At 39.0% G+C, this 15,433-nt stretch overlaps 1 protein-coding gene across 6 annotated transcripts in view; it reads right to left on the reverse strand.

Moving 5' to 3' along the window:
• NPAS3 (neuronal PAS domain protein 3) overlaps nt 1–15,433 on the reverse strand; it is a gene marked incomplete at both ends in the record, with an annotated part of 624,151 nt that overhangs the window by 23,982 nt on the left and 584,736 nt on the right. For all 6 annotated transcript variants that reach the window (XM_082317264.1, XM_082317265.1, XM_082317263.1 and 3 more), the window contains one exon: nt 5,942–6,135. In XM_082317264.1, the coding sequence (XP_082173390.1) occupies nt 5,942–6,135 (194 nt within the window). The remainder of the gene's footprint in view (nt 1–5,941; nt 6,136–15,433) is intronic.

Here is a 15,433-nt window from a genome sequence, read left to right on the forward strand (position 1 = left end):
AGACAATATAATTCCATGAAATTGTAAAGCATTAGCAACAATCCAAAATCCTCATTAAAAGACCAAGATGATTCAAGGTTACATAATAAAGTAAAAACATGTTATGTTTATACCAAATGATTAGAGACACATTTCATTTCAACAGATTGGTCTTCTATTGGGTATATTGATGAAAAAGCTCTTCAACCATTTCTTGGCACCAAGTCCAAACTTATATTTCAAGGGATATAATTTAAATGCTGAGACATACAGATGCCTGAGGGTGTTATCTTTTTTAGTCTAATTCATTTGGGAGCTCAGCTTTCACTCTGGGCCCTTTCAACTGGGACTTTGTTGTTTATTGCACATAGAAACTTTAAAATCTATTCTGCAGACCTTCATGTACGTGCGTCTGTGTGTGTGTGTCTGTGTGCTTGTGCCTGTGTGCATGTGTAAACTTCTGTCATGGAGTGTCAAGATGTCAATGTCCTTAAATGCGGTGCAGAAAATAAAAAAAACAATGGGAAAATGTCTTGCTCACACAAGCATTTAAAAGTATGTCTGTTTTCTAGAAATAGAATAATTTTCTAGGGTTTGAAATTCGCTGCAATGACTGGGGCTATGCCCACTTTGCAATTATAATTGCCATCCATTTAAGGGTGTTGTAAGAAACACCAAACATCTTGATATAACCAGAGAGCTGAAACAACTGGAGTGTGATCCTGAGGGAGGCCAGTGGGAAGGCTAAACCAGAAACCGAACTGCATAGGTCTGAGGGGTTCCCAGCAGGCAGAGGGGGTGAACACTGCCACTGAGGCTCTGACTAGCAGAGCTGTGCTTGCCTGGGTGTCTGGGGCAGGGAGAACGCATAGACCAGAAAGACTGAAGGAGGACGGAAGCATTAGAGAGCACTACAACAGCACTGGTGGTTTGTCCCAATTAAAAAAAAAAAACAAACATGACAAACATCACAGGTAAAACAGGTGGACTCAAATTTGCTAGCAAAAATTGTCAAATCAAGTTTAGCACAAAACACAACAGCCTTCTCCCGCTTTCATGACAGAGCACGTTGAAGGATGTGAACTTTCAAACAACTGCCTAGTAGTTACAGCACTTAACCAAATGTGGGATACCCGTCTGGAGATACCTGCCTAATGTTTACCACAAATGACAGTTGAAAAGCACCTCTCCTACCTTCTCAGAGAGGACACAATTCACCAGGATAAAGACAAGTCTGGAACAGTGGCAGTGGGACTCCCTCTCCCTCCTGCTGAGTTCCTCCACTTTTGTTGCACAGTGAATTATGGGCTGGGAAACAAAGGACCTGGGATCTCTGCCCAGTCATAAGAAACCTCACCAGAACAAAGGGAGTCTGAGATTTAAAGGTTCCTGTCCCCTGGACTGTATATTATCTTTTAACACTAAACTAAGTGTATAAACAGTCCATGGAGCAGGAACCAGAACTCAAGTCTCTCCCCCTCCCATGTCTACACTCTCCTCACTGGCACACTTTGCTGTCTCTTCTCTGGCCCAAGAACTGTGTGTTTTCTCTTAGGAGGTGACTCTGCTTCAAGATCAGGGAGAAGAAAACCCACCCTGCCCAGCCTAGTAGAAACGGGCAATCTCCAGGCAGGCCACTGCCCTGTGAGGTACCCAGGCTGCGAGTGCTGCAGTTCACTCAGCCGTATTTTGTTTCTCTGCAGCAGCATGTTTGTGTAAAGTCTTCACAGATAAAAAGGAACACAGCAAGGCAACTGTGGAAGCAGATTCACAATCACTTAAGTGTAAGGATAATACTAAGAAAAAGCTGTTTCAAACAGACATATGAAGGACACAGGATTTTTTTTTGATGAAAAAAGTGGAAGAAGAAACAGAAAGAATATCCAGATGTAAGTGATGATCACTGGCAAGCAATGACATCAAAACCAGAAGCAAAAGAAATTACATCAAATAGGACACTCATGCTTATATCAAAGGTACCAAAGATGGAAAAAAAATAATTCTCACGGAGAAAAGAAAGAAATATTATAGCATATCTTAGAGCACTACTTAGGACACAGATCTTGTGGCTCCCAAGCCCTTTGACAAAATAAAGCAACAGGTTGATGGGTAGGAACTCGGTTCTGCTGAATACACAGACCTGATCCTGTAAAACATAAGCACAGGCTTATGTTTGAGCAGATCAGTGGTTCCACTGACTTACAGGACTGTTAACATGATTGAAATGTAAAGGTAGGTATATGGTACAGTGCTTTGCTGAATTAGGACCAAATTGTGCACACATTTGTAGGCTTGAAGCTCTCTACACAAGACTATTTCTGCATATCTAAAGGAACTATTGGCAACCACTCTCATGGCCAACAGGCCAAACCTCTTGCATTTGGAAAACACCATGTTCACTGGGTTATTTCCTTTTGGGCATATATTAGCAGATATGGCTATAGCAGTCCACATTAAACTGGGCTATAGGCTCTCTCCAGATAGTCTCCAATCACTAACAGTTGACACTGAAAATACACAGACTGATGCTAGTACTCTAGCAGCAGTCTCTTTATTTTTCTTTTAGTTATTTATCACCATCTAAGGTGATTTGTCCTCTGCAGGTGCTTTTCTCACTTCACTAACTAATAAAGAAATTCTAGACTATTTTAGACTAGATGGTGAAGTTTAGATGACATGAATCCCACATTTGAAAAACAGACATGGATTAACATACTACATTTTAGGCAACAAAATTTTACATCCCCATTTAACACTCTCAGAACAAAACATTAATTGTTAGAAATAGCCAGTGCACCAGCTAACAGATCTTGTCTCAAAGGGAAGCTAACTGTTGACTGTAGTTTGTGCACGGAGTCCAGGATTCTGATGCAGATCTCTTCATTCAGAGGAAAGTAACAAGATGCACCCAAAGACCTGAGTAATGTCACTCCTGCTCCCTGCTGTTGTAAGCAGGCAACCACTTGGAAAACTAGGAGTACTATTGATCTCACCCCTGCTGATCCAATGGTCCACTGTGAGCATTCATTTCAGTTAAGTAGCACAGCTTCTGCACCATACTCCCCGTGGCTGCCAGTAACTCCCCATTTCTCCATAAATAGTGCTTACAGCTTCCCCAGCATGGATCCATTTTTCTCTGTTTTCATCAATGTTGTGTTTGCTTTACTAGGGCACCACAAAGAATTTCCCAGTTGCCTGCAAGTGCCAGGAATCAAGCCCATATACTCAGGATGGGATACTTATCTCCTTCTCTATAGTCCCATAAGAGAGATCCCAACTTCCCCAACTTGGAGAATGGTCTTGGCAAAGGCCCAGATAATTCATCTGACAGCTTCAATAAGCTGTTCAGTTAGTTCCTTCCCTTCTTCTGTCCTTTCCATTCCTCCAGCTTTTTTGTACCTGCTATGAAATCCAAGCCCCGTCAGTCCATTTTCCATCAGTGGAAATCCCGCAGCCTCAGTGAGCTAACAATCACCTCCCAGCCCCAGCAGAAGTGTTTCTACTATTTGAAATTCCTATTATAAGCTATTTTTAACACTGACACGGGGGCTTAAAATGGAACTACTGCAACATAAGTTCAAGTACCATCATATGCATTCTACCCTAGCATATGAGATAAAATCCATCACAAACAAGGAAAAGTAGCTTTATAATGTAGCCTTTACCTTGACGAATGAAAAAAATTAGTAAGCTCAACACTTTCTTGCATGTCAGCTGCTTTACCATAGTTCACCACGTGTTATCAGCTCTTTCTATGTGATTACAAATCAGCGCTCCACGTCTGATGCATTTCATGTTTTTCAGTGATGCCTTTCTCAGGCAAAGTTTTATTGCTACATGAACGTAACGGGAAGGTTTGAGAAAAATGTTTAATTAAAAAAAAACGTACACAATTTAGGGCTCATAAAACTGCCAAACTGATGGCAGAGAAAGTATAAATCTTTCTAACATGGCCCACAAATTGATATCGTACTTGACCTGATGGAATAGTTCATTTTTCACATCCATTTGATTCCTGGCTTTTTTATGGAGGTTGCCAACAAAGGTAACGGTAAGTGCAGGTGATTTTGTTAAAAGGAAATCTGTTCATTAGGAACTGGACAGATACCAGCAACCCATTTCACAGAGGACACTGAAGAGCTCTGCAGTGGTAGCAGCTTTCCATTACTACCTAGGTAGGTCACAGTCAAATCAAAGACTAAGGCAAAAGGTTTCTTCTAGATCCTACTGCTGATCCCCAGAGCTCTTTCACCAGCTGCCAGGTTATACAGAAGCTAGATGCTCATTGGGTAAAGTCGCAGGCAAGAGCTCAGCCCAAACTTTAATACTGTTACCAGCTTTCTCTGTGACATTGTGCAAGCCACTTTCTATGGAGCAGTTTTTCCAAGCTTAAAAAATGAGAACAATATATTCTCTTTTAGATAATGCTTTGGCAGTTTAGATGAAGTGTTCTCTCTAATAGCCAAGTAATATTATTATTAATACTATTGTGGCAGTTCAGCAACATGACAGCAAAGATAACCTCATAACCGAAATCCACGATTATTTTAAATCGTTTAAGGCCCTGATTCAACAAAGCATTTGAGTTTATCCCTTTTTATAAAAGTTTATATTGATGTGCTATCCTGATCATAGGTATTCCATTATGACTGAGCAATTATGATTGCTCATGTCAGAGAGCTTCCACTCTTAACTTATAATATGCCACGGTTGCTGTCACATGAAAAGCTTGCATTAGTAATCTTGTTGGTTCCATTTTTTGATGATAGGTACCCTTGACAAAATGTCTTTTGGCTGCATTTCCTTCTTTCTTCCTTTCCAATCTTTCCCCCATACCTCAGACTTCCATTAATGGACCCAAACTTCTTTATTACTTACATCTTCCTTCTCAGATAGCTTCACTCTGCTCTAAATACTGGTTCCCTAGATTTTACTTTTGTTTTTCAGGGCCCTGAGGGCACCAGTAAGCCTTCATCATCTTGACCAGCCCCCCTGGGGCCTTCCCCCACCCTGCCCCAGCAATGCCTCAGCAGGGCCGGTCTCCAGCTCCCCACAGCCCTGCCCTGCCTGGCCACAGGCCCTGCTGAGCCAGGCCCAGACTACATCCAGGCCTGGCCTCGGCCAGTCCCCAGGCAGCTGCCCAAAGCCTGAGGCTGGCGCTACCCTGGTGCCCCCCGGCTGCCCTGCTCCTGGCTGGGGTGGTGGGACAGGAACTGGCTGCCAGGCCTTGCCCTGACAGACCCCCATGGGGAGCCCCTGATGCTACCGGCGCCCAGCCCCCAGGATGTAGACAGATGAATTTAAATCCTATCTATCTTCCACCTTCCTAGATCACTTGTCGCTATCACATCGAACATAGCCCCCCCTCAACCAACTCCGCATCACCTGTTCCCATTTCACTGCTGTCTTTCCAAGTATGCCCTTAACCAATTTTATTCTACAGTTTTCCCACCTCTTACTGCAACAGATCCCACCTCTCTAGCCTACTATCTAGGCCATCTGTGCTTCTGTTCCACTAAACACTAAGCACGATGTGCTGTAATCTGCAAATTAGTTCAAAAATGTAAAACTTTAAAACTTCAGACAGAAAGACTTGTGGAGGGGAGGACGGGGGAGCATAAGGACAGACATACAGGTCAGACCAACGTCTGTTTAGTCCCAAATCTTGCCTCTGAGAGGGACGGTGAGAGATTGCAAAAAGCAGGGGAAGCTTATAGGAATCTTTCCTGGTCTATCCTCCCCTATTCCAGCAAGATGTCCTGCAAATTATAGTTTTTAATTTACTTTTATCCTCTAAGAATGTAATGAAAATGAAGGTGATGATGATGAGAGTGAATTCAATGCTCTCATACAACACCAGGATGACATTGCAGGAGTCACAAATTTCAAAACTTTTTGCCAAGCCCATGGAACAAAGAATACACACAGCTAAAACAAAGAAAAAAGGAGCTAAAAGCTGTACCTATTTTCACAGTAAATGATATTGAGGTCCATATTCACACGAGTGACAAACATGTGGCAGTCAATCCTGACTTCATTAATTGTAGGAGGTGGCAAAGCATGAGCAACGACAACAAGTCCCATGATTTGGCTTGGTACTGTCCGTCCGTGGGACAGTGACACTCTCAGACGTAACCGGCCTGTTATATGAATCACCTGGAAAATAAAAACAATAAAAGAAACCCCAGTGAATTCTGGATGCAACTGTGACATCAGTTTCTTTTAAAGGATAGCATTACTATTCCCTACAGACCACTTACACAGCCAAAAACTGTACTAAGTAACTGCCAGTATTAGTGTTAAGCTTATTAATATTGGCTGTCAACATGTCCTATATGTCCTCATGGCAAAAAAGAAGACAAGAACATAACAGGCAAATGCTTCACATTCATCAAATAAAAACCTCAGAACTCCTGTGGTATTGATTTTTGTTGTGGTGGTTGTTACAGAAAGAAAGAAGAACAAAAAAACAAACTAGAAATTCCACAAAAGAAAAGAGAGAGAGGAATAAAACTGAAATAATGAAGGTAGAAATTAATAAAACATTAATTTTATAACATTTGGAGATTGAATATGAGACAATAAGATCGGCAGTTTTGAAATTTTTCCAGAATGGGTTTAATTGAATTGCTAGTCACCTACACCATGGAGACACTGCTCACAGCCTTGAATTACTTCTTTGTGGTTGGCAATTTGAGAAGCAACAGCCTAGAAGCAATCAATGAGCTCAGCTGCAGGATGGTCGTCTTGCTTCCACAGCAAGCTTTTTAAGAGCTGGTAGACACGTAATGCCTTTGCCTAGTACACTATGTATGTATGGAGAGCTCTGGGGGCAAATGGTTTCTTTCCCTATTCACAAGATAATGCCAGAAGAAGCCTGGGAGATCCAATTGCACCCCTGGAGAGTGAAATTCTAAGAATGCTGCCTGAAATGGAGTAAGGTGAAACTCTGGGAAAAGAATAATCCACCACTTCCAATTTCACTCCTTCAGGAGTTCTGTGGATAAATAAAGGGGTTGTTTTTTTCAATAAAACAATATAAATACAGCACCAATGCCAGATAACAAACTGAAAATGGAAACTGCAGTTGCTATACTCATGGATAAGAAAGCCATAAGAACTGGTAGTTGCAGGCTCTCCCAGATTTTCACCCTCAGAGTGTATTACAACATCAACATGAGGAGAAGGCTTCCAGGAGATGGGGGTGCCTTTCACCGTGATCCCAGACTCACTACCCAGAGGTCAACAGAGATGCTGGTTGGTACCAAGTGCACTTGGAGGAGGTGACAGAGATGGGATGTAGTTATAAGTCCACTGATACTCATCTCACAAAGACAGCAGCCAAACTCTTTGCTTCTGATCGGAGATTGATTGTTAATAGAAAGTGAGAGAGAAGAAAATCTTTCATTAATAAGACTGCAAACCACAAAGCACATCCAAATTCAAATCTAATTCATGCCAGCAGATCTGTGATCCAAGCCTTGAAGTTTGTTTCTTTTTTTTTAACGTAATCATTAAAATGTCTTCTTTCTCCACTATTTTACTTTTCGACTCCAGCCAGTGTGGTGAATCTGAATGAGGAAAGTGATTAGCTGCTGTGTTTGTCCATTTCAGTTGCAGGTTTCTGACCACCCCCATTTGAAGTAATTATTGCCTAAACTCACACTTAATGCACCTTCCAAGGGCAAACTATTCTATGAATATTTGAAAAAGTTCCTAAAGGCAAGGATGCAAAAACACCATTTCAAACACACTTAATTTTTTTTTTTTTTCTCAAGACCTCATTAACTAATGAAGAAATAGCTAAAAGAAATAGGATTAACTTCACAGGAGGGGCAGTAATAGTATATTTTGCTCCTTCTAGCTAGGCTTGCATATACATCTGCTTTTTATCATTATCTGTCTCTTTTTATCATGCAGTTTCAGCTTACTGCAAAAACTCAAATCTGTAAATGCTTGGAAAAATGCTGATGGATAACTAGTAATAATGTGAAAAATAATCTTATACTGAACGTGCTATGCAAAAGTATTGTTGTTCTGTTGTTTTTTCATGAGAGTCCTTATGCTAATATGTTTGAAGTTGGCACTATCACTTGAGGGAGTTTTTAAGATACATCATACTTAAAATCCATTTATCTCTTCCTTGTATTTTTTGAAACCTCCATGTCATTTGCAGCTAAATATCAACATGATTTGTTTTTGAACAACTTTCTATTCAGTCAGTCACTTTTTTCTGATTCCTCATCTGAAATACACCTCAGATGTAATATTACCCCAAGAGACAGTTCCAAACCTGCTAGACCCACCATATATTAACATTGTTGAATTTCAAGGGAGTTTGCTTCCAGATTCGAATTATTTAGCTTGTTCCTAGCTCTGTCATGGATCAAAACACGTTCTAAATCCCCATGTGAATTCAAATTTTAGGGTTCAGCACTCACTTGCATTCTGATTCTATACACTGGGTAAGGTACAGCAAACTGCCCATCAGTTCCAGTGCCTGTGTGGCTCTAAAGAAACTCTATTTCCATGCCTGAAATCCCTTTCTATGACAACGTTAGTCAAACACACCAAGTGGGAAATCTAATTGGCAGTAAAAAACAATTCTAGCTGTCACGACCTTGTCTACATTTTGAGTATTGCCACTTTTAACACTGGTTCATTTGAACTGGGATTAGGGGTGATAGGAATTATAGGGTCAATTATCTCCGGTAGCTAAAATTAATCTCTTTATAATTCAATCCCACAGCACTAGTCTATCATATCCTAAAGCAGTATTATGACTTTAATGAAGCTAAATTGCAAGAATAAACTGTTTTATGAAGGACAATACTTGGATCCAGATGTAAATATTTAACAAAAATTTGCTGGGAATATTCTGAAAATCAAAAGTAAATGCAGCTCTTCCGTGCAGTTTTCTTTATAAATGCTTTCTTCTGAAAAGTATGCAACAGTTCAAATCCATCGCTAAGCCATAATTGTCTTCTTTCTAATAATGCTATATGAATAGACCGGCACGTTTAGATGTCACGGCAAGAGAAGACAGTGATACTTTGTTCTGTCCATTATAAAAAAGTGGGTGAATGCTATAATCCTGATCACAGGGTTGATCAGAAACTTTGTATGTCAAGAGCTGTACAGATTTCCCCTGCATTTCTCCATCTACCTCCTAAATGAAATTAGGGAGCTGGACTGCATTAACAGTTCAAAGACTTTTTTGCTTACGAACTGTTTATTGGCAGGTGTTGTAACTTGCATGATGATTTCATCCTATAGAAGCAGAGGGAAATCTTATGGTCAAAATAAACCTTGTGACCTGATCTAGACCAGGATTCAACATAGGTCATTCTGACCTGTATTATTGCTTGTAGTGTAACCTAGTTGTATAACAGTTATACTTGGACAGACAGGTGGGTGAACCAAAAAGCATTCTGTAACAATAAAACTTTTAACACTGCGAAATGAAAATAACACCTACGCTGCTGCAAAGATGTCATGCTGAAGCAAAACAAATACTATAAAAATCTTCTGTACTGTTTAACTGCTTTGTTAAAAAATTCAAAATCAACTTTGCCTAACACTCCAATATTGGAAAAAAAAAAAAAAATTATTTGGCTTTTATTTTTAGCTGATTAGAAAAGGGATTTGCAAAATATTGTAAGTACATGTAAACACAGTTTATGAGTGTGGGAGTGTTAACAGGCCACATTGCTTGGACAAATATATATTTCTTTTCCCTGCCATATGCTCTCTTTAGTCATCTGTTAGCGATAAGCACTTAGATGCGCTCTACTAATGTCTACTCATGGTAAACAAGCACCTCACAAAGACCTTGATAAAACCTTCCCTCTGTTAATACTTAAGGAAAGGAAAGCCCAGTGATTCAAACACACATCTGGAACCAGCTCATCATCCTTTAAAGCTAAATCTCACCTCTGGAGATGGAAATACTTTCTTGTCAAAAGACATCTTTAAATATGACATCCATTTTTTCACATACATGTGATGTCAGAGTAAGGACATGCATTACCAGAGGCTATAAAAACCTGCAAACATGAAAAATCTGTGAATTTCACCTTTCAGATGTCTCTGTGTTCTTCAAAACTTAAACTTCCATTAGAAAGAAATTTCTAAATTATTTCTTTTGTTCTCTGTGTAAATCACTATGCCAATTTATTATGGGGCTGAAACCACAGCACGGGCAGAAGTGCTCCCTCCACCTCATCTCTCTTAATGAGATATTACATTTGAAGCCTTAAAATTATTGCTTAGACCCAAATTTTGAGAAGACGGTTACACAGGAAAACATCCTAATTTAGTTTGTGCACCTAGATATTTATTTAGCTGTCTTACAAACAACTCACACATACATTTATCCCCCTTTACAGAAACAACTGTGATTCACAAGGATATATATATTTGTTTTGGTCTCTCAGAGATGCTATTTTATACTTCCAAAATCAACACCTAAATCTTTAAAACACAATTGATCTGAACTGCTAAAATTGGCTGAAGAAATATCTTACACACTATATCCATGTTCTTACAGTTTTCTTTTGAAGAGTTGTGTGCTCCTTCACTCACAGATACATGGACATGCATCTCAAAACCTGACTGTGACACTAGCAAGACAAGTGTTTTAACACTCCACAAGGTAAAGGGTTCCTATATGGTTTCAGATGACTTCTAAGCTAAGACTGAACATTTGGAAACAGGCTTTCCTCTGGACTTTTCAAAGAAAACAGAGTCCACTGTCACATCTGGAGTTCACAAAGTGATGTCCTAAAGGTTCTCCTTTTCTCACATCAAAATATATCCATGCCTATCAACCTAAACTTCAGTATAGGTTTCTTTACCAGATCTCTTTCCTCCCTGTACCCCACTGTAGTCACTACAACATTTCTATTTGCTTATGTTTTCTCATGGTCAGAAGCAATTTATTTCTGGGATTCCACAGCCCCATCCTCATTGAGACCAAAGCCTACTCTCCCAGTCTTCAGGAAAGCTTATACTGCCTATACTTATTCAGCAGGTGGGATCAGAGAGGTCCAGTCAGGCCTTGTGTTTGCAGTTCCAGTAATACTTGCATATCCCATTCTCAGACTTACTGCATTTCTATAAACACTGCAGTATTCTTAGCAGGAGGTCCCATGGAGCATGACATTTTGGTGTTGAAAAGGAGTGAGCTGCTACAGCTGCAATATGTTGGATCATCCCACATGTGCAGCAAGTTTGCTGTGTCTCACATGCATCCAACTCGCTGTACACACACATATCAGTTCTCCATCATGTGTATAGTTAGCTTAACACACAGAGGACACATTGGACCTGCAGCACGAGCCATGTCAAGTAGTTTGCACATGCCCAGCGGCCACTCTTGGGGATTCCTGCGTGTCTGAAAACCTGATCAATCATGCCTCAGATAATGAAGTTGTGAAAAGTAAAGTTTGTAGATGTATGCTCCTGTTGTATCTATATTAGATTTAGTATCTCTTTTCATCTATAAAATAACCATCATATCTTTTCCCTTGTTAACAACACCCATCTCCAACTTCGTAAGTATCACCTACCTTTTCTCTCGGGGAGCATAACAGAATAACATGTCTACTTACAGTAATTGTTCTCAACTCTTATTTGATTCAGAAGTTTGCTGCTTCAGCTTTAGCCTCGAAAAAGTGCTTGTATGCTGAAAAACCTGTTTGTTTGGGTTTTTTTCTAACTATAGTAGTCCATCTAATAAAAGATATTGCTTCTACACACAAACCTTGTCCTACTATATCAAGTCTGCACCAGAACAAAGGAAACTGGTAGTTTGTGCAGCTGTCAGTGAGTCATTCTGAACCATGGTGGATTAAAAAAAAAAGAGACTGGGCAGTAATCTATGACTCCTGAGAAACAGCTTTGTAAGTAAAATGCAGTCAGTCTTAATTCAGTTATGCACTGAATGCTACCTGAACCGCTGTTAAGGGTTGTGGTCTTGAGCACCCATTCAAAGAACACGAATATGATTTCAAGGAAGGTGAACATTATTCCTAACACATACATAGTTTCAAGGTCAATAGCCTCTTTTCCATCTACAAGTACATTTCAAATCCCCTCAAATACACCTGCAAAAGACAGTCTGAAAATGGAAATGGTATTTACATTTAAACAGCATATTTGGTCTCAGGACGTATTTTATTCTTAAAAAGTCAATACTAGTTTTTGGAGACACTCTAGGCTTTTCCCATCTTTCTTCTGATATCACTCTCTCCAAATAACAAGATTCAAAAGCTATTTTGCTGCTTAAAACAGTCAGAGGCAGAATTTAGGCTAATCCTAAGGGGGTTAAAAAAAGGATCCTTATGAGACTGCAAACTCATTGGGTGCTTAAAGACAAGCATCACATGAGAAACACCCTGGCTTGGCAGGCTCAGCTCACAGCTCTTGCTCAATCCCTAAAATGACCTGAGTAGAGTATTATTTATTGCATATGAGGAATATTGAGACCAGCAGCAAGCACAAAAGCCACAGTCACTTTCATTCAAGTACACCACAGGGAACAGCTGCTCTTCTGCGTAAAAGTTAGTGTTTTGCAAAACGCAAAAAGCTGCTTGTTCCTCAACTTCAGGAGGCATAACCTCTTATCTCCCACTTGCCTCTCACTAGATAATAAACTAAAGGGAAGGGAATGTGGACAGATTTCTAACTCTCCAAAAGAGTGAAGACAAAACAAGAACCTGACAATGCCCATGTTACATCTATCATATGAAGCTCCCTGATCTGGACGTGGCTAGGTTAGGGTTATCCAAAGAATGAACTATAACTTCTCTGTGGAAGTAAAGGAAGACTGTTGTACGATAAACAATTCCTAAAGCTGCCATTTTAAAAACAAAAAAAAAAAAGCATTTTCAAGAGTGTACAATAGGTTGTTTTTCAAGAGTTATCAAATCTTAATAGCCTGGGAAATGAACAGTAGACCAGAGGTTGCTCAAGAATAATTAATAAAAATGTATTTGCTGTCAACATTTTTAGATCCTTTAGATTAACATTATTAGACCATCAATTTATGGCTGATTTTTCATTCTGTTACATAACAGCATTTCCATTTTATTATTTGGGGTAATAGATTAGCAGTTATTGTTTAGTATGGCATAGCACAGTGTCCTGCATTGCATATGGACACGTATATATCTTTATCACCATGATGGCTCTCACATCAGAATTCTGAGGTCCAGTCTTGCATTGGCATCCACTGTGGTAGTAAAAGTTGCATGATCAAGACTCTCCGTTCAAAAGCATATTTGTATTGTAAAATATGTTCTTATGCCTTCCTTTCCTGTGTTGTGATTTTTTATTAATTGCAATGGATTAGCAAGCTGGTTTTCTCTAAATAAAAGATGTTGTAGACCTGACACTCCTGAAATCAGCCTTGTAATATAAACTCAAGAAATATTGTGTTGAGTCATTACACATTATAATTTTTCATTTATTTTGCTTTATACAACTGCAAAGGATTCCGTTTTCATAATCAGCCCCCAGAATAAGAGCTCCAAACATTCTGCTATTAAATAGTATCCTTTAAATACATGCAGTGTTAGTAATTCAACATGCCAGGTTTTATTTTAATACCTTTGAACCCTTTTCCTTTTTGAGACGTCTTATTAACAACTCAATCTATCAACACCACATTATTTTTTCATAATGCAAAACTTACAAGCATTTGAAGAAGATCAACATTAAAAAAATGGAAAAAGAAGAAACTAAATGAAATCACCACACTGCAACCTGAAAAAGTAGCCATAAAAATTGGTTTTATAACAGAATACTTTTTGAAGTAATTGGCACAAAGACTGTTCTAGTGCAGATTGCTGCAAGAGCGCTCTTGGCAAGAACATCATAAGCACTAGCAAAACTTTAATATGCTCAAACAGCCAAATACAAACTGACACCAGGAACCCATGTGTGGCAACAAACAAGAAAAAATAAAGTATCTCAATTTAATACAAACCTACATACAAAAGGATCAATTTTTACAATTCGTGGTTTAGCATACAATACAGCTGTCCTCAGAGTGAATATAGAGTAGCTATACATAAGAAATTAGAATTATCAATTCGGGGGAATTTCTCAAGAGTCCTTTTGATATGTAATACAGCAAATATAATGACTAAGAAACCAGGCTTCAATGCATTAAATGAGATCAGGTTGAGATCTATTTAGAAAAGACAGGTTTAAGCTGGAAAAAGAATCTCTTTGATATGACCTCCAGAGCAGACCATTTGCAGAAGGATTCAAGATGAGCAGATTTACCCTTGCATATCTGCTTGCTTCACAGCTGCTTTTAAATATAAACTCTAAAATATCTAATATCGAGTTATTGCAGAATTAAGTCTATATAGCAAAAAAGATTAAGAACCTGGGATTTTCTTATACTTCTAGCAAATGTTGTAATGGGTTTTGTGTGTTGAATTTGGAAGAATAAATGAAACATAGTTAATTTAAAATCTAGCTAACGTAACTAACTTATTTCTAAATGATCTATTATAGAATCTGGCTACTGCTGGTCTAAGCTAGGAATCTGGAATGCCTCAGAATTTTTGGTAGTCTGCATCCCTGATTTATGGCCACTACTTATTAACCCTGAAACTCAAAAGATAGCTCCACTTTAACAGATTTTCCACTGCAAATCCCTTGGTGTTCAAATGTGTTGCATTTTTTTTTCCTCGCGGAATGTTTGAAGTCCCCTTTAAAAATAACGCCTTGAGGATATTTTTTCCTTAATACTATTTAAAGAAAGTTGAAAGCATTTAGCTATTGAAGTGTGCAGGGTTCTAATAAAGGAATTGTCATCCCTGCCCATGAGCAAACTCTCTCGGAGCTCACTATTCCAGAATTCTGGTGCTCCTGCCAGCAGTAAAAATTAAACCTGAAAAAAGACTTTTGTTGCATCAGTTCCAATGCAGTTTATCAGAGTATTGGGGGGTGGTGGAAACTGGCTACATCATTCTGCAACAGAAAGGGTGGAAAGGTTTTATAAAAAAAGTTACCCTGAATCTGTATGTCAGGGCAACCAAATCTTATTGCACTAAAGACAACCAATAATAAGTATTCTTCAGATGTAGTGTCTTTATTTCTATCTTTGGAGGGAGAAATAAAGGTTTTTTGTTTTGGTTTGGTTTTTCCTACTGTTCTATTTGATGTAGTTCTTAGCAGTCCAACTATTACCTTAGGTGATTCTCTGCACAGTGAGCAAGGACTAGATAAAACAAAATATCTGATATTAATGCATTTTTCCCCCACACAGAGAAAAAAATGTAGAAAGTGCTGTTGTCTGTAAAGACAGAAATGGATTCTCCAACTTAGCCTTGATTAATGTTTGTGTTCTACTCAAGTTCTCCACCTGGGGTTGCAACCCCAGAATTTGTTCTGAAGTTAGTCAAGAAAAGTGATATTCACTCTTCCTTGTTTTGTG

Source organism: Platalea leucorodia (assembly GCF_965183815.1).
Source record: "Platalea leucorodia genome assembly, chromosome: 7".
Lineage (NCBI taxonomy): Eukaryota > Metazoa > Chordata > Aves > Pelecaniformes > Threskiornithidae > Platalea > Platalea leucorodia.